This window comes from Scyliorhinus canicula, chromosome 1 (genome assembly GCF_902713615.1).
Source record: "Scyliorhinus canicula chromosome 1, sScyCan1.1, whole genome shotgun sequence".
In the NCBI taxonomy this organism is placed as follows: domain Eukaryota; kingdom Metazoa; phylum Chordata; class Chondrichthyes; order Carcharhiniformes; family Scyliorhinidae; genus Scyliorhinus; species Scyliorhinus canicula.
Genome location: NC_052146.1, coordinates 278,216,198 through 278,243,581, shown reverse-complemented (window position 1 = coordinate 278,243,581; position 27,384 = coordinate 278,216,198). Strand labels below are relative to the sequence as shown.

General features: G+C 43.1%; 1 protein-coding gene across 4 annotated transcripts in view; it reads right to left on the bottom strand.

Moving 5' to 3' along the window:
- Nucleotides 1–2,551: 2,551 nt before the first annotated feature.
- The window catches only part of LOC119974718 (exportin-5), a 154,899-nt gene continuing 130,066 nt past the window's right edge, over nucleotides 2,552–27,384 (bottom strand). For all 4 annotated transcript variants that reach the window (XM_038813871.1, XM_038813881.1, XM_038813892.1 and 1 more), the window contains exons 27-32: nucleotides 24,482–24,535; nucleotides 22,754–22,839; nucleotides 22,429–22,536; nucleotides 9,907–10,044; nucleotides 6,433–6,597; nucleotides 2,552–4,500 (exon numbers count right to left, since the gene is read on the bottom strand). In XM_038813871.1, coding sequence (XP_038669799.1) covers nucleotides 4,345–4,500; nucleotides 6,433–6,597; nucleotides 9,907–10,044; nucleotides 22,429–22,536; nucleotides 22,754–22,839; nucleotides 24,482–24,535 — 707 coding nt within the window. In that variant the 3' untranslated portion in view covers nucleotides 2,552–4,344. The remainder of the gene's footprint in view (nucleotides 4,501–6,432; nucleotides 6,598–9,906; nucleotides 10,045–22,428; nucleotides 22,537–22,753; nucleotides 22,840–24,481; nucleotides 24,536–27,384) is intronic.

Here is a 27,384-nt window from a genome sequence, read left to right as displayed (position 1 = left end):
ACAACTTTGAGATTTCCCTTTCGGAAAATCACATCAACGGTCTTTTATCATGCTTTTCTCAGGGGTGTTAAGATTTAAGCATTTGAGACAATTGGTGTCAGGCTAACTGGTCCATTTTATCTCTCAATTACTCGAACAGTAGTGTTGATTTCCAATCTGCCAGGACAACTCCTAGAATAGAGAGAATTTGGGAAAATCATAACCAATGCATCCGCTATCTCTTTCAGAATCTAAAGACATAGGCCATCAGGCCCTGGAGATTTGTCAGCTTTTAGTTCTTAGATTTCTCCAATACTTTCTCTGTTGGTGATATTCTGAGCTCCTCATTATTAGCCACTTGGTTACTCACTATTCCTGGTCATTTGGGTCTTCTGCTATGAAGCCAAAATATATGCTCAAGTTCTCTGCCATTTCCTTCCGCGCGCGCGCGCCCCCCCCCCCCCCCCCCCCCGCCCCGCCCCCCCACCCCACCCCCCCCGCCCCCCCTGCACCCCGCCCCGCCACCCCCCCACCCCCCCCCGCCCCCCCACGCCACCATCATTTCTCCTGCCTCCAAAATTTACTTCAGCTGCTCTGCAAGACATACACATACATAAAAGGCAATCTCTTTTTAATATTCTGCCTAGTTTACTCTCATTCAATTGTTTCCATAACAGATGGAGGCCATTCAGCCCTTCGGGCCTGCTCTGCCATTTGAGATCATGGCCGATCTAACACATTAAGTCCACTTTCCTGTTTCGCTCAATAACCCTCAATTTCCCTACTGACAACTTAGCGATCTCAGCCCTGAAAATGTTAAAGGCCTCAGCATCCACAGCTTCCTGGGGTGAAGAATTCCAAAGATTCACCATTATTTAAGAAGAAATTTTCCCTCAAATCCTTCATAAATGAGCACCCCTTTATTCTGCGATGATATCCTCTGGTCCTACACTCTCCCAAGTGGAAACATCCTCCCAACATTTTGGTTACCCATTGCTGGTTTCTGAAGTTCTCCTAATTCTCTAGCTCACTATTATTCTTTGCAATATTATAAGCTTCTTTTAACTTAATACTATACTTAACTTCCCTTTGTCATGTGGGAGTACCTTTAAGAAATGTACCTGTAAGAAATTGATGTTTCTCAGTGATGTCAGAGTGTGGGTGGAGCTGGGTTGTCTGTCAGCTTTTTACTTTCATTTTAGGCTGTTTGCTGCAGGGTGTGTTTTAGTTTTGTTTTCAGTGTTGGAGCTGAAGCCAGACAATGCAGGTGTACTGCTGTTCTCTCTGCCATGAAAAGACTATCTCTTGATCATTTGGTGAATTCAGAATTCTAAATGTTTTCAGTAGTGAATGTAAACTGTTTTTTTTTTAATTTAGTGTACCCAATTATTTTTTTCCAATTAAGGGGCAATTTAGCGTGGCCAATCCACCTACCCTGCACATTCTTGGGTTGTGGGGGCAAACACGGGGAGAATGTGCAAACTCCACACGGACAGTGACCCAGAGCCAGGATCGAACCTGGGACCTCAGTACCGTGAGGCAGCAGGGCTAACCAACTGGGCCACCAAGCTGCTATGTAAACCTGATGTGCTTCTATTAAAAGGTGTTTCTTTTGTCTTCTGGATGTTGTTTGGGAAGTTACTAAGGATTACTTAGTGTGTATTCTTTGGGGGTTGTATTTGAATTAATGGTTGCTAAGATGTTCACTGTATGTTTTAAAAAAGGGCAACTGGAGTTCATAAAATAAACATTGTTTTGCTTTAAAAAATACTTTTCCATTTCTGCTGTACCACACCTGTAGAGGGTGCTCCCCATAACACAATCTATTAAAAGTTGTGGGTCAGGTGAACTCCATGATACACTTTGGGGTTCTCTAAACCCTGGCCCATAACACCTTGTAAGCTACACATGGAACGTTCTCAGATTTATTTTAGTGGAAAACATTTTTGTTGAAAATTTTGCATAATTTCTTTGAATGCTTCCCAGTATATTTCTTATTATACCTCTGGACTTGCATATAATTCTCACAAAATTAATATGGAATTAGTCACTTGGCAATACAGAGTTTATGTATTGCTGAAAAAGAGACATACAATCAAAGCTTTTTGTCTTGTACTCATCAGGACAGGCACAAAGCTCCCCCCATTCCTCCAGAAGGTGTTTTACAAAGATTGCAAAATGACTGTCTCATTACACACGTGTAAACGTAGAACAGCTTTATAACCTAGTTGGTTCACAACATGTTGGTCTAGGAAACTTGTCACCAAAATGTTCCACAAATTCATCCTACACTGCCTTTGGCAATATAATTTGTCCAGTTTCAAAATGAGAATGAAGCGATTTGATAGATTTTTTTTTTAAGAAAGCAAAACAGGTAGTTGTGAAAAAGAATCGAACAGGCAATGCACCAAATGACCTGAGCTTCCTGTAAAATCCTGTAATGCTAAATTTATTTTTTATAACGTGCTTAGGAATGTTTGTGGGCTGGGGATGGGAACACAAGTCATGACAAATGCAAGCCTTGTTTTCTTTTCTGTGCATCGATTGGACTGCAAGTCATTAACAATACAAGTTAACAGCCAAGTTCTTTATTGATACGGAGGCCAGTAACAATACATTGTGTAGAATTCTGCCTTTATTGGCGAAATAAAAATCAAAGCAAATGACAGTATTTTCTTCCAATTAATATCATTCCTGTATTCAGTTTCAGAACAAAATCTTTGACGAAAGATGGCCTTTATATTTTAAAAAATTAGAAATGAATTCCTTTCATAATGCTCAATTCTATGGTCTGATGAGCATAATTCTGCCATCTAGTTTTCAGTTTTACTAGATCAAAAAGTAAATACGATTAAGGAAACATGCAACACAACTACCAGTGAAGTATAAATGAAAAGTGATCAATTCAACATGCCATTCTATAGACTTACAACTTTTAAAATTATTCCTGTGTATCTATTGCACTGTCACCAAAGAGTTGGCAGTTCTGTTTAAATTTTAGGTAACCAGCTTTGTACTCAAAAGGTGCTAAATGATGGTACATTTATAAAAATGTTTTTAACAGAGTCTTATTGGGGTTAACAGTAATCTGTTTTATATCAGACAAGAAATTCTATACTGGTACACTGTAAAGTCAGCACTGAGCAATATAATCTCTACTTTCATCAAGAGCAATAGGTTTTTCACTCTTGTCACGCATTATATAAAGCTGAGAGAATGCCAAATTGACTAACTGAATATTTTTCAGATACTTCTATATGAATTACAAACCAGGTGGGGGCAGACTTTGTATTTTTTGAAACGAACGTACGTTACCGTGAATTTCACACAACTCAAATATCGTAATCATGTCATTCACCCATTACATAGCTACAAAAGATACAAAGACCAATGAGCTGTGAAAAATAAATTGGAAAAGACTCCGTATAAGCAGCAGAGAAAATAAAAATGGAAGAAGCAGACTTAATTGTAGATATTTAGTCCACTTAGATATTTAGTCCACTTTAAAACTACTAGAAAAGACTCTTCCACAAGAATTCTTGGAACGAAAACAGCCATCACTTTAATGTTAATTCCAGTTCATTTTCAAAATCTACATTTAAAACACAGAAAATGTAAAGTGAGGTGCTAATGCTAAATGCAGAAAAGCTTGGTAACAAATTTAAAAATGAAGTTACTAGCTCCCATTATTTTCTGCTTCTGAAACTAATTGTCTAGACTTAGAAGACTGATGTAGATTTAAAAAAAATCAAAACTTCTGCAGTTATGAAGGTCTGGTAGTCTTGACGTGCATCAGAAGATAAACATTCATACACAAAACTAGACAATCAAATTTAATATTAAACAATGGCATACAAAATATTTTAACAAAACCTCAAAAGTGATTCTTCTGATTTTTTTTTCATACGGAGAGCACAGACACAAACTGTCAGTATACAACACTTCGAAAAACAGATTGCTGCAAACTCAATTTATGAATTCAATTTCTCAACGGGTTAAGGCATTTCGTAACAATCTACCGCAATAGGTTTACACTTCTGGCCACCACAGAATGCATTTCAAAGTTATGCAGGTTGGCTAAAAGAATTTGTGGCTGAAATAATTTTGTGGGGGTACATCAGCAGTCAACTAGATATTTAGGTGAAATATCTAGCTACCAAATTGTTATAGTTTCTATCCTGGCCTCATGAAAGTATTTTCTTTAGATGAGCAGTCATTTTAAAGTAGCTATTTGATGCTAATTTCCACTATGCTAATGTTGATGAACACCGTACAACTAAAGACACACTACAAGTTAAAATCAACATAAAAGGTCCATTTTATTCCATTAAGCACGAGTGGAATTTAAACAGAGCCTGCCACTCTTCACATGTCCTGAGCTCTAGGATCAAAGAGAGGAGTTAGGATATTGTCTTCAGTTGTTTCTTCTATTGGTGTGGTGGGCTGTGGCTTCGGTTTCTTAAAAAGGGAGGGCAAGTTTTTGATATGCACCTCTTTTTTGAACTTCTGCCCAAGTGGCTTCTGAATAAGACAGGAAAAAATATTATTTGAATAAAGGATATTTAAAGAAATGATTGAAGATTAATTTTGTAAAATCTATTGTATGCAACAAACCACGTTGTGGTGAAAGCAATATGCAAAGTCAGGGATGCAGAATATAACTGCAATTAGGTATAAAGGTGATAAATTAACATACCCTCAAAAAGGAATTTTAAAAAAACAATTACCCTAAACCATGAAAACAAGTTTTAGTCAAAACTATAAAGGATGGGGATATTTGCGAATCCTCCTCCTCCAGTGAACTGTTTAATAGTCCACCACTATTCACAGCTGGGTGTGACAGGACTGCAGAGCTTGGATCTGATGTGTTGGTTGTGGAATAGCTTAAGCTCGGTCCATTACTTGCTGCTTATGCTGTTTGGCACACATTTGGTCCCGTGTTGTAGCTTCACCAGGTTGACACCTTATTTTTTGGTATGCCTGATGTTGCTCCTGGCATACTCTCCTGCACTCTTCATTGAACCAGGGTTGATCCTTTGGTTTGGTGGTAATACAATGGCTTTCATCTTCCCGATATTATAGTTGAGAGGAAGATTCTGCTTAGCGAGTATTGGATGCTGGATAGGCAATTCAGAGAGAGTGAAGGGGTCAAGGGACGTGGGTAGGGTAAAGCTGTGTGTAGTCAGCTTAAAACGTAGAAAATAATGCCGGTCTCAGAATGTCGGGAAGGGCTGGGAGAATGGTCTGGAAGAAGAAACAGACGTGCAATTTAGGTGGATTGGCAATGCTATAAAAATGCCCCTTAGTGTCCAAATATGTGCAAGTTAGGCGAGGTTACAGGGATAGGGCAGGGGAATGGGCCTAGGTAGGGTGGGTGCAGACTCGATGGGCTGAATGGCCTCCTTCTGCACTGTAGGGATTCTATGGATCTGGTTACGACAGGATAGCTAAGAATGGAACCAGACTATAATAATCTTTATCATTGTCACAAGTAGGCTTACATTAACACTGCAATGAAGAACTGTGAAAATCCCCTAGTCGATACACTCCAGCGCCTTTTCGGGTACACTAAGGGAGAATTCAGAATGTCTAATTCACCTAACAAGCATGTCTTTCGGGATTTGTGGGAGGAAACCGAGCACCCGAGGAAACCCATGCAGATGGGGAGAACGTGCAAACTCCGCACAAACAGTGACCCAAGCCGGGAATCGAACCTGGGACCCTGGCGCTGTGAAGCAACAGTGCTAACCACTGTGCTACTAGTGATGTGCCACCCAGTTGTATGAAGCAGCAGAGGTACTGGGGAAATGTCTGTAACCAGGGTACGAACATATTGAGAAGAACAAGGAGGAGTAGTTTACCTTTTGTAATAGTCACAGTGTAATTTATGACTTCCAAAAGAAATGCTTCAGTACCTTAGATGGGGCATCAACCTGACTGGAGGAATTTAGTCATTGAGTTCTGGCAAATGTGGGCAGAGACAGAGTGGAGATGGGGCATTAGTTTGAAAGGACAGAGGGGACAATAGTTGTTTCTTTTTGAGAAAGGATGACGACAGCAGATTTCAAGCAGATGGGTAGAGTAACTTAGAAAAGAGGGCCATTTACATCATCAATTAACATGGAAACTAGGAAAGGAAATTTGGTGGCCAGCAATTTAGTGGACCAATCTCAAGTCAATTTGAACCCAGGTTCTAGAGCTTCTTCACCCTCATAACCTGTGAATAGAATTTTAACAGTTCTTCAATATAAAGGAAGGTATCCTTTCCAGAATGTTAAAATAGCCCTTTAAAAGAATTAGAAATGGTGCAAAGCTGAACAACAATTTCCTTCAGCAAGGCATTGGGAGAGACGAGTAAATTTGCGGCATGTATTAGAGAGTTAATCATTTTTACTTCTTAAAATACATCATTGTGGAATACAACTTTTTGAAAACACCATGTACACAACTTACCCCAATGCAACCAGACAAGAGTTTCTTGAAGAGGTCCTTTCTCCTTTTGTCACCCATTTTATGAGATGATGGATTCAGAAGTTTTGTATCAAATTGATCCAAAGCATCTCCAGAGATTTGAGGAACCTGTTGCATCACCGTTTTCAAATCAGGATATCGTGGTCTCTACAAGTGTCATTCAAAAACAAAAGGAACATCTCTAGCACACACAGATAAAGAAATCAATTCAGTACATCATGAGGATGCCCAAAATGTTCACAATACTGTCAGTCTCTCTGCTCCAGTTATTATTTTACTTGCTCTATTTAGTTGCACTGTGCACCATTTAGCATTATGCCCATAAAAGGACAGGCACCTATGTAAACATTCCCGAGTCTACAATTCTTACTGCTGGTCACAGCTGGGTTCGGTCCTGATTGTCCTTCTGAAGGAGCACATGGGCTGCTCAAAGCCTCCATGCAAGATGAACACGTTGATTTAAATCTGCTGAAACAGCCTGTGTTCAAAATACCACTAATGAGAAAACAAACATACTTGAAATTCTGACTTAGAAAAGCAAGTTACTTTGGCTACACACTGCAACAACTCGGTTCTGCTTTGCTTTGGTAGTAAAGTAGTAACGGTAGACTCCTGGTTGTTCAAATATGTTCAATGTTGCAAGTGATTTTGACAGTCACACAATTTACAGCTAATCCTATGCTAAGGAATTTGATTAGAATGGAGGATGGGTGCATGCACCTGCCCCCACTCTCAATTATTTTTGCATAATTCTACAAAGAGGATCCAAAACTTCCAGGAAGCGGCAATAGATGTCACTTGGACGGCGCGAGTTGGTTGCACCGTATTTCTAGTTGAACCCAGTACCCGATTCCCTGTCGGGAGGCAAGTCGCAGAGCCCCCATCAGACACACGCAGCACCGACCGGCGACTCCGAGTCGATGTGTCCCTAGCTCGATCACGAGGGGACAAGGTGGGAAGGTAGGCCTCTAGAGTTACCTTGGCCAGTATGGAGATTAAACCAGTGTTATTTGTGTTATTCTACCACTCTTAGCCAATTGAGCTAATGGACCTTCATGTTAAAGACAGTGTAATCAAGCACCCCCAGGATGTAAAAATAGGAAAAGATATGCATGCACAAAGACAGAACAGAATGGTGAACGTGAGAATGACTCATGATGGGCTCTGGACGAAAGGAGGCGGAGGGTTGAGTCTCAGGCGAAAATGTGGCTGTAAGCATGGTCCAGTGAGAGAGGTACCAATAAGGCTCTGGAGGGGAGCGGGACACGAGATTGGAAGACAAAAATCCACCTGATTAAAGTTACAAGTGCCAGCCTCAATTCTGTGGTAGCACTCTCACCCAATTAAGATAGTCATGGTTTTAAAAGCTCCGCACCAAGGCTTAGGTGCCTATCCAGGCAAGCACTTTAGTGGCTTACGGAGGAAGAGAAAATATTAGGCACGATCTAATGCAAAGGTTTAAGTGTCATTTGCGGTAGGTTTTGCTGGAAGTTCCCCACTGATAGCGAATAACATTTACGTCAGTTTTTGGGCCCTGGGGAGTTTCTCACCGGTTTAGCCCACAGTTTTTTCATCACTGGGGAGCTGAACTCAGAGATCAGATCGCCATTTTCAAAGGGTTCCCCGATCTCCAAGTCAGCTTGTGGGTCCCCCCCATACCCATGGCCGAACCCCATACCCCCCAAATGACGACACCCCCTATGGGATCCCTGGGGCACCTCTCTTCAGGCCCCCTCCTTCTAGGACCCCAACAAGTCACCCACCCCCAGAGGCCATTTCCTACCTGCTGCACCCTCCTTTCATGGGCATGGCCCTCCTCAGGAGCAGACCCTTGGCAGTGCCATCTTGGCAATGCTCCTGCCAGCCTGGCAGTGCTGAGGTGTCAGTTTGGCAGAGCCATGGTTCCCGTGTTCTGGGGGAAGGCCGGAGGCCACACTGCCCTATCCCTAACCACCCAGGGGCCTTCGATGGCCTGGGGGACCCACCGGTTGCCATTCCGCCTGGTCCACATTTGTGTAGACCAGTACTGAATGGCACTAGACTGAGACCTCCTTGGGGAGGCTGTTAGATGTTGGGAGGGCAAAGATCCTGGGTGAGTACGCCATAGTAGGTTTATGGCCTACTAAAGGGAGTGCAGCTTGGTCCCACCCATTGTGGGCAGGACTTGGGTAGATCTCGCGAGGCGTAGTGGCGGAAGGGAAGCCCATGGGAGGCTTCACCTGGCATCTACCGTGTGCCCCTCCGGGCGCGACGTGACTGGTAAATCACATCCATTATGTCAGGGATAGATCCCATGAGTGGTCAAAGACCAGAGGAGGAAAAGACCAATAGCAGCAAACAGAAACTTTTTATTTACAGAGGAGAGCAGACAAGCAAAAGGGACCCTCACACCCTCAAAAAACATTTTTTTCAAAACTTAACGTTGAAAGATTTAAAGACTCAGCTCTGAAAATTTTCTGAAATCTTGTGCAGATTTACAGAATGCACACAAATCCATCAAACAATGACAAGTTCATATTATTTTTAACTTTTTCATGGGATCGGAGTATCATCGGCAAGGATAGCATTTACTGCCCATCCCCAATTGCCCATGAGCAGGTGGTGAGCCACCTTCTTAAACTGCTGTAGCTTGCGGTGCAGGAATGCTCACATGCTCTTTGGGAGCAAATTTCAGGATTTTGACCCAGCGACAGTGAAAGAACAGCAATATATTTCCAAGTCAGGATGTCATGTGGCAGAGAAGAAAACCTGCAGGGGATGCCCTTTTGCACCAGCTCTACTTGTTCTTCCAGGTGGCAGAGGTTGCAATATTTGGTAGGTTCTGTCAAGGAAGCCATGGCAAACTGTTGCAGTGTATCTTGTAGATGGTACACACTGCTGACACTGACCACCGTTGATGGAGGGAATGAATGTTTAAGGCGGTGGATGGGGCTCGCCAAAGGCTCGATGCTTTGTCCTTGATGGTGTCGAGCATCAAATTTTGCTGAACCAGAACTCATCAGGCAAGTGAAGAGTATTCCATCACACACCTAATTTGTGCCTTGTAGATGGTATCTGTACTCATAATTCTGAACTCTTGAGCGTCTCCTCATTTTTAACTGCTCCACCATTGGTGGCTGTACCTTTAGCTGCCAAGGCCCAAGCTATGGAATTTCCTCTCTCCACCTCACTTTATTTTTTTCAAGGCACTCCATGAAAACTACCTCTGACCATGCCTTTGGTCACCTGATCTAATATCTCATATGCCACATTTTGTTTTAAGGCTCCTGTGAAGCACCTTGGGATGTTGCAATAAACTAAAGGGATTATACTAATACAAGTACTTGCTGCTTAAAACAGTAACCATTCTCATTCCACTCACCCTACATTCTTCCCCATAATTAACAAAATGCAAACAGAGCATTAGAATCAACAATTTCGGCAATGCACTTTCCATTCATTAAACACTTTGCTTACCAGTGCCTCATAGATCATGAAAGCAAGATGGACCAATGCTGCAAGGCAGCCTTCATGTTGTCCATGCATTTGCAGCCCTCGAAGCACACTCATGAAGAACCAACTGGCTGCGTCTGAATGCAGGGTTGCGGACAATACCTGAATACAAAGAATAATCCAATTTAACCATCAAGGTTCATAAAAAGAAAAGGAACATACGAATTTGGAGCAATGGGCCATTTAGCCCCTGGAGCCTGCTCCATCATTCAATAAGATAATGACTGATTGGACTTGTGGCCTCAACTTCACATTCCCGCCTTCCCCCAATTCCTTTGACTACCCTGTTGGCCAAGAATCTATCTGCCCCTATCATAGAAATATTTAGTGATCCTGCCTCCACCGGTCTCTGTGAAAGACAGTTGCAAAGACTCACGATCCTCAGAAAAAAGTTCTCCTTCTCAGCTTTAATGGGAGACACTTATGTGTCTCCTAGTTCTGGTCTCTCTCACAAGGTGAAACATCCTCACAGTATCCACCCTGCCAGGTTCCTTCAGGACCTTGAGGAGTACGTTGCAATAAGATCGCCTCTCATTCTTCTGAACTCCAATGAATAGAGGTCCAGTCTGCCCAACTTTTTCCCACATTCCCACTCCCCATCTGCCAATTTATTGCCCACTCATTAAACCTATCTATATATCACTGCAGGCTCCCCATGTCCTCTTCACAACTTACTTTCCTACATATATTTGCGTCATCAGAAAATTTACCTTGCATACATTCTGCCACTTCATCAAAGTCATTGATATAAATTGTATAGTTGAAGCATCATCACTGATCCGTGCAGCACTCAACTTATCATATTTAGCCAACCCGAAAAGTACTCCTTTGTGCCTGCTCTCTGCTTCCTATTAACTAGGCAATGCTAATATATTATTCGCTACACCAAGAGCTATTATTTTACATAGCAAACCTTTGATGTGGCACCTTTTCAATTCCCTTTAGCCACATTCCTTGTTACTTGCTTAAAGAACACCAAGAAATTAGTAAAACATGATTTTCCTTTCACAAAGCTGTGATTACACACAGCTGATTACACAGATTTTCTAAGTGTCCTGCTGTAATCTCCTTAAAGATTCCAGCATTTTCCCCTTGACTGTTTAAGGTAACTGGCCTGAAGTTTTGGTCCGTCTCCCTCTACGACTCGCATCACTATTTTCCAATCCATAAGACCATAAGAAATAAGAATCGTAGTAGCCCATTAAGCCCCTAAAGCCTGCTCCGCCATTCAATAGGATCATGGCTGATCCGACATTATAGAACATAGAACGATACAGCGCAGTACAGGCCCTTCGGCCCTCGATGTTGCACCGACATGGGAAGTCCAAAAACTAAAGGCCATCTAACCTACACTGTGCCATTATCATCCATATGCTTATCCAATAAATTGTTAAATGCCCACAATGTTGGCGAGTTCACTACTGTTGCAGGTAGGGCATTCCACGGCCTCACCACTCTTTGCGTACAAAACCCACCTCTGACCTCAGTCCTATATCTATTACCCCTCAATTTAAGGCTATGTCCCCTCGTGCTAGCCACCTCCATCCGCGGGAGAAGGTTCTCGCTGTCCACCCTATCTAACCCTCTGATCATTTTGTATGCCTCTATTAAGTCACCTCTTAACCTTCTCTCTAACGAAAACAACCTCAAGTCCATCAGCCTTTCCTCATAAGATTTTCCCTCCATACCAGGCAACATCCTGGTAAATCTCCTCTACACCCGCTCCAAAGCTTCCACGTCCTTCCTATAATGAGGCGACCAGAACTGTACGCAATACTCCAAATGCGGCCGTACTAGAGTTTTGTACAACTGCAACATGACCTCATGGCTCCGGAACTCAATCCCTCTACCAATAAAGGCCAACACACCATAGGCCTTCTTCACAACCCTATCAACCTGGGTGGCAACTTTCAGGGATCTATGTACATGGACACCGAGATCCCTCTGCTCATCCACACTACCAAGAATTTTACCATTAGCCAAATATTCCGCATTCCTGTTATTCTTTCCAAAGTGTCTCACCTCACACTTCTCCACCTTAAACTCCATTTGCCACCTCTCAGCCCAGCTCTGCAGCTTATCTATGTCCCTCTGTAACCTGCAACATCCTTCCACACTGTCTACAACTCCACCAACTTTAGTGTCGTCTGCAAATTTACTCACCCATCCTTCTGCGCCCTCCTCTAGGTCATTTATAAAAATGACAAACAGCAACGGCCCCAGAACAGATCCTTGTGGTACGCCACTGGTAACTGAACTCCATTCTGAACATTTCCCATCAACCACCACCCTCTGTCTTCTTTCAACTAGCCAATTTCTGATCCACATCTCTAAATCACCCTCAATCCCCAGCCTCCGTATTTCCTGCAATAGCCGACCGTGGGGAACCTTATCAAACGCTTTACTGAAATCCATATACACCACATCAGCTGCTCTACCCTCGTCTACCTGTTCAGTCACCTTCTCAAAGAACTCGATAAGGTTTGTGAGGCATGACCTACCCTTCACAAACCATGCTGACTATCCCTAATCATATTATTCCTATCTAGATGATTATAAATCGTATCTTTTATAATCCTCTCCAAGACTTTACCCACAACAGACGTTAGGCTCACCGGCCTATAGTTACCGGGGTTATCTCTACTCCCCTTCTTGAACAAAGGGACCACCACATTTGCTATCCTCCAGTCCTCTGGCACTATTCCTGTAGCCAATGATGACATAAAAATCAAAGCCAAAGGCTCAGCAATCTCTTCCCTGGCTTCCCAGAGAATCCTAGGATAAATCCCATCAGGCCCCGGGGACTTATCTATTTTCACCTTGTCCAGAATTGCCAACACTTCTTCCCTACGCACCTCAATGCCATCTATTCTAATAGCCTGTGTCTCAGCATTCTCCTCCACAACATTATCTTTTTCCTGAGTGAATACTGACAAAAAGTATTCATTTAGTATCTCGCTTATCTCCTCAGCCTCCACACACAACTTCCCACCACTGTCCTTGACTCTTACCCTAATCATTCTTTTATTCCTGACATACCTATAGAAAGCTTTTGGGTTTTCCTTGATCCTACCTGCCAAAGACTTCTCATGTCCCCTCCTTCCTCGTATTAGCTCTCTCTTTAGACATTCTCGTGGACATTCCACCTGTCCACTTTCTTGCCCTTTCCTCATAACCTCGATTCCGTTTCTGGTCAAGAATCCATCTATCTCAGCCTTAAATATACACAATATTGAGATGCCTACGTTGGACTGGGGTGAGCACAGTAAGAATCACTAGCTTTCATTCACCTGAGGAAGGAGCAGTGCTCCGAAAGCTAGTGATTCAAAACAAGCCTGTTGGACTTTAACCTAGTGTTGTAAGACTTCTTACTTAAATATACACAAGAGCTCTGCCCCCGCAGCTCTCTGTGGCAAGGAGTTCCAAAGTCTCAGCGCGGTTGTTTGAAGGCTGCAAACAACCGTGCAACCTCAAACAAACCATTGTTTGCAGCAAATTACCCATCATTCAGAACAGCAACCACGACAACACACAACCCTGCCATGTCAATCTCTGCAAGACGTGCCGGATCATCGACAAGGATACCACCATTACACGCGAGAACACCACCCACTAGGTACATACTCGTGGGACTCGGCCAATGTTGTCTATCTCATACGCTGCAGGAAAGGATGTCCCGAAGCGTGGTACATTGGCGAGACCATGCAGACGCTGCGACAACGAATGAATGGACATCGCGCGACAATCACCAGGCACGAATGTTCCCTTCCAATCAGGGAACACTTCAGCAGTCAAGGGCATTCAGCCTCTGATCTCCGGGTAAGCGTTCTCCAAGGCGACCTTCAGGATGCGCGGCAACGCAAAATCGTCGAGCAGAAACTTATAGCCAAGTTCCACACACGAGTGCGGCCTCAACCGGGACCTGGGATTCATGTCACATTACATTCACCCCCACCATTTGGCCTGGGCTTGCAAAATCCTACCAACTGTCCTGGCTTGTGACAATTCACACCTCTTTAACCTGGGGTTACCCCTATCTCTGGATCTGTAAAGACTTAATTACCTGCAAATGCTCGCATTCTAAGCATTGTCTGGCATCTTTGAATTTGTCTATATATATGTTCCTGGAACATACCTCTTCATTCACCGGAGGAAGGAGCAGTGCTCCGAAAGCTAGTGTTTGAGACAAACCTGTTGGACTTTAACCTGGTGTTGTAAAACTTCTTACTATTCAGGCAATAGTAAGGGATGACATCGGTGCTATAGAGGATAAGGTTGAATCCATTTGGGTGGAAATCAGGAATAGCAAGGCGAAAAAGTCACTGATCGGAGTAGTCTATAGGCTACCAAATAGTAACATTATAGTGGGGCAGGCAATAAACAAAGAAATAACTGATGCATGTAGAAATGGTACAGCAGTTATCATGGGGGATTTTAATCTACATGTCGATTGGTTTAACCAGGTCGGTCAAGGCAGCCTTGAGGAGGAGTTTATAGAATGTATTTCCGCGATAGTTTCCGAGAACAGTATGCAATGGAACCTACGAGGGAACAAGCGGTCCTAGATCTGGTCCTTTGCAATGAGACAGGATTGATTAATGATCTCATAATTTGGGATTCTCTCGGAAGGAGCGATCACAATATGGTGGAATTTAAAATACAGATGGAGGGCGAGACGGTAAAATAAAACACTAATGTTTTGTACTTAAACAAAGGAGATTACAATGGGATGAGAGAAGAGCTAGCTAAAGTAGACTGGGAGCAAAGACTTTATGGTGAAACAGTTGAGGAACAGTGGAGAACTTTCCAAGCGATTTTTCACAGTGCTCAGCAAAGGCTTATACCAACAAAAAGGAAGGACTGTAGAAAGAGGGAAAATCGACCGTGGATATCTAAGGAAATAAGGGAGAGTATCAAATTGAAGGAAAAAGCATACAAAGTGGCAAAGATTAGGGGGAGACTAGAGGACAGGGAAATCTTTAGGGGGCAACAGAAAGCTACTAAAAAAAGCTATAAAGAAGAGTAAGATATATTATGAGAGTAAACTTGTTCAGAATATAAAAACAGATAGTAAAAGTTTCTACAAATATATAAAACAAAAACAAAAAAGAGTGGCTACGGTAAATATTGGTCCTTTAGAGGATGAGAAGGAAGATGTAATAATGGGAAATGAGGAAATGGCCGAGGAACTGAACAGGTTTTTTGGGTTGGTCTTCACAGTGGATGACACAAATAACATGACAGTGACTGATGGAAATGAGGCTATGACAGGAGAGGACCTTGAGATGATTGTTATCACTAAGGAGGTATCACTAAGGAGGTAAGATGGGCAAGCTAATGGGGCTAAAGGTAGACAAGTCTCCTGGCCCTGATGGAATGCATCCCAGAGTGCTAAAAGAGATGGCTATGGAAATTGCAAATGCACTAGTGATAATGTACCAAAATTCACTAGACTCTGGGGTGGTCCCGGTGGATTGGAAATTAGCAAACATGACACCACTGTCTTAAAAAAAAAAGAGGTAGGCACAAAGCGAGTAATTATAGGCCAGTTAGCTTAACTTCGGTAGTAGGGAAGATGCTGGAATCTATCAAGGAAGAAATAGCGAGGCATCTGGATGGAAATTGTCCCATTGGGCATACGCAGCATGGGTTCATAAAGGGCAGGTCGTGCCCAACTAATTTAGTGGAATTTTTTGAGGACATTACCAATGTGGTAGATAACGGGGAGCCAATGGATGTAGTATATCTGGATTTACAGAAAGCGTTTGACAAGGTGCCACACAAAAGGTTGCTGCACAAGATAAAGATGCATGGCATTAAGGGTAAAGTAGTAGAATGGATAGAGGATTGGTTAATTAATAGAAAGCAAAGAGTGGGGATTAATGGGTGTTTCTCTGGTTGGCAATCAGTAGCTAGTGATGCCCCTCAGGGATCAGTGTTGGGCCCACAATTGTTCACAATTTACATAGATGATTTGGAGTTGGGGACCAAGTGCAATGTGTCCAAGTTTGCAGACAACACTAAGATGAGTGGTAAAGCAAAAAGTGCAGAGAATACTGGAAATCTACAGAGGGATTTGGATAGGTTAAGTGAATGGGCTAGGGTCTGGCAGATGGAATACAATGTTGACAAATATGAGGTTATCCATTTTGGTTGGAATAACAGCAAACGGGATTATTATTTAAATGATAAAATATTAAAACATGCTGCTGTGCAGAGACCTGGGTGTGTTAGTGCATGAGTCGTAAAACGTTGGTTCACAGGTGCAACAGGTGATTAGGAAGGCAAATGGAATTTTGTCCTTCATTGCTAGAGGGATGGAGTTTAAGACTAAGGAGGTTATGCGGCAATTGTATAAGGTGTTAGTGAGGCCACACCTGGAGTATGGTGTTCAGTTTTGGTCTCCTTACCTGAGAAAGCATGTACTGGCGCTGGAGGGTGTGCAGAGGAGATTCACTAGGTTAATCCCAGAGCTGAAGGGGTTGGATTATGAGGAGAGGTCGAGTAGACTGGGACTGTACTCGTTGGAATTTAGAAGGATACGGGGGAGATCTTATAGAAACATATAAAATTATGAAGGGACTAGATAGGATAGTTGCGGGCAGGTTGTTTACATTGGCGGGTGAAAGCAGAACTAGGGGGCATAGCCTCAAAATAAGGGGAAGTAGATTTACGACTGAGTTTAGGAGAAACTTCTTCACCCAAAGGGTTGTGAATCTATGGAATTCCTTGCCCAGTGAAGCAGTTGAGGCTCCTTCATTAAATGTTTTTGAGATAAAGATAGTTTTTTGAGTTATGGTGTTCAGGGTGGAAAGTGGAGCAGAGTCCACAAAAGATCAGCCTGATCTCATTGAATGGCGGAGCAGGCTCGAGGGGCCAGATGGACTACTCCCACTCCTGGTTCTTATGTTCTTATCCCCTCCATGGACACCTCATCCTCCTCCAAAATCATCCCATAAATCACAGAGACGCCCGCAGTCTCCAACCCCCATCGCTGTCAGCACCTCCTCCAACAACGAAGAGGCGGTCACTATCCTCACTAAGTCCCGCACCTGTGCATCCCAGAAACTCTCCTCCCGCGCCAGTCCAAACTTCTCATTCAACTCCTCCAGGCTCGCAAATCGCCTTCCCAGAAACAGACCCTTCATCTGCCCGATCCCTCTCTCCTCCCACCCCATGCCGCATCCATCCTCCCCGGCTTAAATCCGTGATTGCCCCTGATCGGCAACATGCTTGACCCTGCTCCCAACCTAAAATGCTGCCGGAACATTAGACGACAGCTCTGTCCCAACGAACCCAGTCTTATATTCCTCGTAGTACATGTTCTATCTCTTTATTATCTTTTTAATCCTCCTTTGTTGGATTCTGATTTACTCGTCTTCAGGGCTATCACTGACATTTGCCTCCTTGTATGTTTTGTCTTTCAACTTAATACTCTAGTAATTCCAATGGGACTTTTCCAGGATCATTACATCCACTATCTCAGCAGCCATTTCTTTTAAGATCCTAAGATGAAGTCCATAGAATTCCTACAGCGCAGAAGGAGGCCATTCAGCCATCAAGTCTGCATCTGGCCTGAAAAAGTACCCAACCCAGGCCCACTCCCCCACCCTATCCTAGCAACCCCACCTAACCAACACAGCTTTGGACGCTAAGTGGCAATTTCACATCGCCAATCCACCTAACTTGCACAGCTTTGTACTGTGGGAGGAAACCGGATCATCCTGGGGCAAAAAACAGATAAGGGGAGAAAGTGCAACGTCCACACAATCACCCTAAGCCAGAATTGAACCCAGGTTCCTGGTGCTGTAAGGCAGCAGTGTTAAACACTGCCCATCAAGATCGGGGGACTAGTCAGCTCTTCGTTCTAATAATTTTCTCAATACCTTTTCCCTGGTGATTGTAATGGTTTTAAAATCCTGCCTCTCTTTCATCTCCTAATTCACACTTATTTCTGGTATATGTATCATCTCTAGTAAAGACAGACATAAAATATTCGAACATTAATAGTAGTGAGCCAAATGAGAAAAACATCAGGAACTTCAAATAAAATGTCAGCAAGTTGTGACCCAATCAAAGGAACTCGTGTGCCTGTAAGTTTAAATAAAAATCCAAAATTTCGTATCTGGGACATCCTTAACTCTATTTTCCAAAAACAAGACTGGAGAAAAAAAACTGTTCAACAGAAACAGAAAAACAGTTTTGGTATGACTGCCAATCCCCTTCAACATTTAATTCCATTACTGAATGAATCAAACATTTGATTACATTGGACAGCTTTTTAAATTAGTACTAGAGCTATACATTTTGGTGGGATTAGTACTGGCATTCAAATAGAAGGTTTCAAGGACAATGGACAGGGAAGATTACCTCCAAAATGAATTGCATTGAATGCAGCCATATGGTGAGCTGTGAGTGTTAATTGAAATATGTTGCACACATAGAATCCTTTAGTTTGCTAGTAATGAGAGCCATAGAATTAACAAATAAATTGACAGCAGTTTAACTAGAAATAGCAATACCTTGCGCTATGAGTGGGGTAGTTTTTACAACATTATTAAACCCACTGCAATGATAGAGATAAAATAAAATAGAGTATTTAAATAGTTATTCAAAGACAATACAAGTTGAAGTTGAGACACAAAATGTTTAATCTTGCACTCATCCGGACACTTCGCGTGAATATCAGTCAGTATTACGGAAAAATAGCAATTTATACTGTATGAAAAGAGGGTGCCGATTAGTTGGCAAGTAGACTGATTGGTAGAGGCATTGCCATGGAGAATGCACCAGTTGGTGGTGACTGATAGATAACTGCAAGACATTGTTTGAAATTTAAACCAGGCAGCTAGGGGATGGCCAAGGGGAATGAATCAGAGAATGACTGTAATTTTGTTTGGCTGAAACAGGTGCAATGTGTGTACATGTTCCTTCTGTCTGCAAGGAACATAGCCCTGTTATTAGTTATGTAGCTTCCAGTAAACATAAATGCGCCACATTGCACCAACTGAAACTTAATAATAATCTTTATTAGTGTCACAAGTATGCTTACATTAACACTGCAAAGAATGCAAAGAAGTTACTTTGAAAATCCCCTAGTTGTCACACCGGATCCGGTGCCTGTTCAGGTACACGGAGGGAGAATTCATAATATCCAATTCACCTAACAAACACGTCTTTCGGGACTTGTGGGAGGAAACTGGAGCACCCGGAGGAAACCCACACGGACACGGTGAGAACGTGCAGACTCCGCACAGACAGTGACCCAAGCCGGGAATCGAACGCGGGACCCTGTGAAACAACAGTGCTAACCACTGTGCCGCCCAATTGCCAATGGGCAGCACGGTAGCAGAGTCCCAAAAGACATGCTGTTAGGTGAATTGGATATTCTGAATTCTCCCTCTGTGTACCCGAACAGGCGCCGGAATGTGGCGACTAGGGCTTATCACAGCAACTTAATTTCAGTGTAAAGATTATCAGCGTAATTTGTAGCATAGAGGATTATTCAGCAACCGTTGTCCAATCATGGAATCATATCTAATGTAGGTACTGTGTTTTGAACTTTGGAAGTGCAGGCTGGTTGTGCCTTACCCACTGTGAATAGCGGCTTGGGCCATTCAGCCATACGCCTACGTTGGCATGGATTTCCATACTTCATATTGAAATGGAGCAGTCAACTGAACTCCCTTGACGTAGTCGTTGAGAAATCTGACGGTGTTCTCCACCGCGGCTTATCTTCATTGGTTAATATAGGTGCTAGGATTCTTACAATTTACATGCAATAGATCGATCTTGTTGGCAACCTTGCAAACAGAGTCTGAGCCATTTTCTCACCATGCAAACTTGATGCTGAAATAGGGCACATCAAATGCATCCTACGGGATAATGGCTACCCTGATCAGATTATTTTGCTCTGTAGATCACGCAAACTCTTGAGTGGGCCCAAGGCCGGCACTTATGGCCCTGAAAACAACCCATTCTACCTCAGATTATCCTGGAAGGTAGAGGTATCTCAAAAAGTTGAGCAAGAGATGGAGCTAGCTGTTTAAAGTTGCTACTATAAAGTAGCAACACAAGTGGCACTAGCCACTAACAGCGTGCTGAAAGAAGTTACTTTGAAAATCCCCTAGTTGTCACACTGCGGTGCTTGTTCAGGTACACGGAGGGAGTACATATAACACAAATGTAGGTTCTGCCTATAACACAAATGAGTAATGCGTTTTTTGAATTTCAGTGCCAGTGTGATGCTGGGTATGTAGGTTGCAAGTCTCAAAGACTGGTGGATTGTATCAAACATCATGTCCCTTCTGCTATTCACAATGGGCAAGGTACAAACTGTACCCAATCAACCCATGGTTGCAAAACTCAGAACACAGGGCTGGATTCTCTGGTCCCCCAGCCATGCGTTTTTCGGCAGTGTGCCATTCGCTGGTGGAGGGATTCTCGGTTCCTGCCACTGTCAACGGGATTTCCCATTGAAGCCACCTCACGCTGCCGGGAAACCCGCAGGCAGGGTGCTTTGCCGGCGGGAACAGAATCCCAATAGCTGGAGAATTCCGGCCAGTGTCCAACATTAGATGCGATTTGGTGATTGGACAACATTTGCTAAATAATCTCAATGTGCTAATAATTATACTGAGAACCGATTTAAGATTGTCTCTTGGGCTCACAGTGTAGCACATTTGCATGTACTGGAAGTTACATATATTAGTACACAAGGCCCTGTTCTTTGCAGACAGAGAGAAAAAAAAACTGGACACACATTGCACCTGTTTCAGTTAAACAAAATAAGTGACAGCCATTCGCTGATTCATTCCCCAGAGAAATGCTTTGATCAATCAGGGTCAAGCTGACTGGTTTAAATTGCAAACAATGTTTAACAGTTACCTGTCAGTCACCATCAACTACTAGTGCATCCTTTATGGCAATGCCTCTTGCTAATCAGCATCCATTTGACAACCAATCAGCACCCTCTTCTCACATTATAAATTGATGTTTTCCCCTCATCGGTATTCTCGTGACGTGGCCTGGTAAGTGCAAGACGAAAAGCTTCAACATGCTTCTTTTCTCAGCAAATGTTTTGTACAGCCAAACAACTCTGGGCCGAAGTTTTTAAAATACAGCAAAACTGACCAAACTGTGCACAACAGACACGCCAGACAAAAAGCAATGTACCAAAACAAATAGTAAATGGATCTAAAATTGGTAGCAATCACAAAAACATACCCATTTAAAACAACTTCAAACAGTGAATATTTCTCGTGATGATTTAATTAATAAACACACTGTCCCGTTCAACATGTAACCCAAACCCAAAAGTCTCAGGTGCAATCTCTGGTTTATATTATATCTTGTCCCACCAAATAAGAGTATCACAATTAGCATAATGAGGAGCAAAAAAGGGGGATAAAACAGGCTCAATTCCACTATGAATCACTGCCCCAGTGATCTCTGGCTGGGAAGTATGCATATGTATATGCCAAGCAATGGCAGGGCTGGAGTTGTTGTAATGTGCTCAATGGTAAAATAATCCACCAACTCATACATGTACTAGACTGTAGCCCAGCACAAATTAATTCCAACAGTATTGGAGGCAGAATATGAACATTATTTTGGAGGGATTATGAACTGCTTAATTCAAAATATGGCAACCACAGGCCAACTGAACAAAATGGATAGTAGGTTTATAGAATGAATGGCTACTTCCCATGCTATAAAATTCTGTGAATCCATGGGCGAAATTCTCCGAACCCCCGCAGGGTCGGAGAATCGCCCGGGACCGGCAAAAATCCCGCCCCCGCCGTGGCTGGAATTCTCCGCCACCCGGGAATTGGCGGGGGCAGGAATCGGCCGCACCAATTGCCGAGCCCCCTGCAGCGATTCTCCGGCCCACGTTGGGCCGAAGTCCCACCACTGAGGCCTCTCCTGCCGCCGTGGTTTCAACCACCTCTGGTGGCGGCGCGAGCAGGCCCCCAGGGTCCTGTGGGGGGGGGGATGGGACGATTGGACCCCGGGGGGTGCCCCCACCGTGGCCAGGCCTGCGATCGGGGCCCACCGATCGGCCGGCGGGCCAGTGCCGTGGAGGCACTCTTTCTTCCGCCGCCACCACGGCCTCCACCATGGCGGAGGCGGACGAGAACCCCCCCTACTGCGCATGCGCCGGTGGTGGCGCCGGTGGTGACGTCAGCGGCAGCCCCGACACCGGCCGGCGGGCGTCAAAGGCCGTTAGCGCCAGTCGGCGTGGCGCCAACAACTCCGGCGCGGGCCTAGCCCTTCAATGCGAGGGCTTGGCCCCTAAAGGTGCAGAGAATTCCGCACTTTTGGGGAGGCCCGACGCCGGAGTGGTTGGCGCCACTCCGCTATGCCGGGACCCCGCTGCCCCGCCGGGTAGGAGAGAATCCTGCCCCATATATCATTGCTGTAACCACAACAAATTCATACTCTCATAAAAACGCATGGGTGCTCTGGGGCCACTTGTATATTTACCTGCTTGATCAATGGCCAGCAGAGTTGGAGTGTCGCTCGCTGGCATGTTATAGTATCACTCCAAGTGATTGCACTATACGCAGTTGCTAACAGTGCCTTACAGATATCCTAAAAATGAGTAAAGGAGATCAGTCAGAGCTATTAACATGACAGAGTTGGTTAACAGACAAATTACGGTCGTAGTCTGAACCGCACAAATACAAATCCTCGTGAGAACATCACCAGTACATACCGAATATTACAAAGCAAAACTCATGCCTACAGCGCCTCCCGCTTTCAACCAAAATTGCTTTGCCCAGTATGAAAGAAAAGCAGACCCGTTTACCTCAGACTTGAGCAGACACTTTCCAAGGTCAGTGAGTTCTTCAGATCCAACATGTGGACCATCATTTGTGTTCATCATTTCATCATCTATTTAAAAAGACACATGTTTGATAGAATCAACTTTCCACAGTAAATGCAATGCTGTTCTAAGGAAAAAGCGACGTATCTCTTAAGTAGTTAAAGTTAAATCCTAGCATTAATTTAAAGATTCCATTGACGTTTTCTACGACATAGAAAAATACCATATAAAATCAAACTGTAAACCTTTGGAGCTTTCAAACCATAAAATACATCCATAGCATATTTTATATTTATATTCAACAAGGTGCAGTGACAGCAGCAGGCAGGAAACCAGATTTTATTTGAACATGTTAACTAAAGGCATGCATTATAATGAGATGAGGAGGGGGTCAGTGAAGATTACGTCTTTGGCTTCCTTCTGGTTGCAGAAATGGGTAAAGGGGTGAGCCAGGAACGTATTTATAGTTTCTCTTCCTAATAATCTAGGAGTTGCCAAGTTAGGATACAAACAAGTAAACCTTTTAGAAGAAACGGGCAATTGTATCCACCACTTAAAATGTTCCTATTTAAATAAAGCAGTTGCTTGCATAGACTGAAAAGTGAAAACAATGAACCATTTTCATTAATGTCAACTTTACTGTTGATATGGTAAAAGGAAGGTCTGAGCACTTTATATTTTGTTGTACACATATATTCATTCACCTGTTTGCACCCCATTGTGAGAAACTAAATGCCCCACCCAAATGCTTGGGGATAAACAAGTTTAAGAGCCACTAGTTTAAATGAAGCTGATTGCATTACAAGCAATTTTTCTTTTTTAGGTTCATCAATAATGATATCCCAGAGTAGGAATTCAAGTTTGCATGAATATGCCCCACTGTAAACGGCGGGATCTATGCTAGCTGATGTCAAGGACTTTTAGTTTCTAAAACAACTTTATAATAATATTAATAATAATCGCTTATTGTCACAAGTAGGCTTCAATGAAGTTACTGTGAAAAGCCTTTAGTCATGGAGGAGAGATATGCTTACTTTAAAAGTGATATATAGCAGGTTGAAACTGTATTTATTTCTTGGTTTACAACAAAACTTCACCACTGACACAAGTATCTGGTGACAATGAGCCTTAAATAGCCACACAAAAATACCTCCCCTTGCATCCCCATCTCATTTGAAGATTCAAATTCAATCCAAACGTCCGTAACACAGATAACCAAATCAGGTGTTGACCTCTGCCCAACTTTCTCTAGACAAAAATTCAGGAATATTTGTGATTTTTTTCTTCTTCCCCTACTCTCCATCACGCACACTTCAGGTGGACCCCCAAATCTGATAATATTTCATTCCAGTAGGCCACTGGTTTTACAAACCTGCTCTAATTAACACAAAGATTACTTGATCATAAAAAATTCTTTAACATTTCAAATAAGGTAATCACGGTGGCGCAGTGGATAGCACCGCTGCCTCATTGCGCCGAGGTCCCAGGTTCGATCCCAGCTCTGGGTCACTGTCTGTGTGGAGTTTGCACATTCTCCCTGTGTTTCCTTGGGTTTCGGCCCCACAATCCAAAAATGTGTAGGGTAGGCCATGGATTGGCCCTTAATTGGAAAGAAAATGAATTTGGTACTCTAAATTTATTTTTAAAAAACACATTTCAAATAAAATCCCAATTATTACATAAATCTGAAAAAAATGCTAGATTACTTACCATCCATTTCACCCGATATCGACTCGGGGCCCTTCTTAACACAACAGCACACAGCTGCAATAGAGGAATAAAGAGTGTAAATATTTAGAAATAGTCTTTACGGTTCATTTACCATTTGAAAGTTACCACGCGTGCTGGTAGATAGGGAGCATTAGGGGCCACAATGCTTAATTATAACAACTATATTCAAGTCTTTCATATATTCAACGTTTAAAAAAGCATTTTTAACTCCTGAACCATGAAGCCATAGGGGCTGCCGATATTCTCCAGGCTATCCCCCAATATCCTGTGGTAGAATGCATGAGTGAAAGAAACCACATCGATGTGAGAGCTGCAATAAGCAAACAGATAAAAACACCATCTGCAACCTGAATGGTATTCCAGCTGAGGTCTTGAAAGCTGGTTGGCTTATGCTTACATCAAGACTCTATGAACTCCTCCTGCAGATTTGGGAGGAAAAAGAACTCCTCACTGACAATTGTAACTATCTTCAAGAAGGGAGATAAATCATGCTGTGGAAACGGTCATGGTATTTCCCTCTTGGTAATAGCAGAGACAATCTCCACATGCATTCGCTTGAATCGCCTACACCCTATGGCTGAGGAAACCTCCTCGAGACAGGGTGGCGTTCAACTTCCAGAGGAATCTCTAACATGGTCTTGCTGGCAGACAAATCCAAGAAAAACATCAAGAACATCATGAATTCTTCATTATAGTCTTCAACCTGGCCAAGCGTTTAACTCAGTAAATTGTAAGGCTCTGTATTATCCTCAAAGATTTGGATGTCCAAGAATCGGCCTCACAATCATAGAACATAGAGTGCAGAAGGAGGCCATTCGGCTCATCGAGTCTGCACCGACCCACTTAAGCCCTCGCTTCCACCCTATCCCTGTAACCCAATAACCCCTCCAAACCTTTTTTGGTCAATAAGGGCAATTTAACATGGCCAACCCACCTAACCTGCACAAATTTGGACTGTGGGTGGAAACTGGAGCACCTGGAGGAAACACACGCACACAGAACGTGCAGACTCCGCATAGACGGTGACCCAGCAGGGAATTGAACCTGGAACCCTGGCGCTGTGAAGCCACAGTGCTAATCACTTGTGCTACCGTGCTGCCCAAATCCTGCAAATACATCATGAGGGTTTCACTGCCTTGGGTGACTGTCGATGTGCAGTTTGTACGTTTTCCCTGTGTCTGCATGGGTTTCAGACAAGCAGCATGGTCGGTGCAGGCTTGGAGGGCTGCAGGGCCTGTTCCTGTGCTGTAATTTTCTTTCTTCTTTGTTCAAAGCAAAGTTTGTATTAACCCACACCTGGACAGATCAATATGGCGCCTCCTATTTAGGTTGAAGGAGACACTCTGGAATATGTTCAGCACTTCTCATATCTTGGCAGCCACCTCTCTCAAAAGGCCTCCTTTTAATTAATGAAGAGATCAAAAGCAGGTTTGGCTGCGGGAACTCCGCCTTCAACAAGCTACAACAGGGAGTATCTGACAACGAAGACCTTTGAAAGTCAACAAAATCATCACATTCCTGTGCTGCAGTGTGACCTGGATTGTGTAAATGCCGCCAGCAATATCTCAGACGCATCCTCTAGATTCAATGTGAAGAGCACCGAAAATCACTGGTGTCCTTCTAAGCATTCAGGCAAAACTCCTGCAGAATCACTACATTGGACTGGACACTGCGTCCAGATGGTTGAAAAGCATATCCCCACTAGGTCCTGTTTTCACAACTCTCAAATGGTTTTTTTATTACAGCATTTGGTGCCCACCCCTAGATGCCCTTCAGAAGGCCCTTCAGAAGGTGGTGATGAGCTGCCTTCTTGAAACGCTGCAGTATCTGAGGTGTAGGTACATCGATGGTGCTGTTAAGGAGTTTCAGGATTACTATCCTTTGACCTGCTTTGGTAGCCACAGTATTTATGTGGCTAGCCTGTTCAGTTCCTGATCATTGATAACCCCAAGGATGTTGATAGAGGGTGATTCAGCAACAGTAATGACATTGAATGTCATGGGCACTGGTTAGATCCTCTCGTCTGAGTCATTGCCTGGTAATTATGTGCTGTTACTTGTCAATGGTCAATGTTCCGAGGGAGGACAAAGAAAACACTTCAAATACACTCTGAAGCTACCTTGAAGCATATCAACATTGACATTAATGACTGTCTTGCTATTCATCATTCAAAATGGCAACAACTTATCCATCAAGCTGCATCATGTTTCGAGTCCAAATGCCTTAATGACGAGATAGCAACAGCAGAGAAGGAAGCAAATGACAAACAAACCAAATGGAAAGGTTTGGATGATGGAGAAAAGAAAGTTGCTTTAAAAAAAAGCAACAAAAAAAAAAAATCAATCAACAACCTACAATCTGACCTCTCTCCTTTTTTGTACATGGACAATATAAAGTGCCCATTAATTGCCTACTAGCAATTATATACAACTGTCACTGGTGCCTTATGGCGACTAGGCCCCAGGTACAATCCCGGTCCTGGGTCACTGTCCGTGTGGGGTTTGCACATTCTCCCTGGCTCTGCGTGGGTCTCATCCCTACAACCCAAAGATATGCAAATCGGTGGGTTGGCCACACTAAATTGCTCTTTAATTGGAAAAATGAATTGGGCACTCTGAATTTATTTTTATTTATTTTTTTTAAATAAGGGCAACATTCTTTTTCAAAGCCAGAAAATTTTGGATTTTACTATAACTGTTGAGCACCCACGGGTAATAGTTATTGCTCCTCTAGCTGTCCATGCACTGTGGAATTCAAGATGTAATTACATACTCCAGCTCACGAAAAGCCTTTTTTTAAATTAAAATAAATATTTGACCATTGAAGGAAATTTCACATTGATAACACACATCACACTGATCCACATTAACTTGTCTGGAATT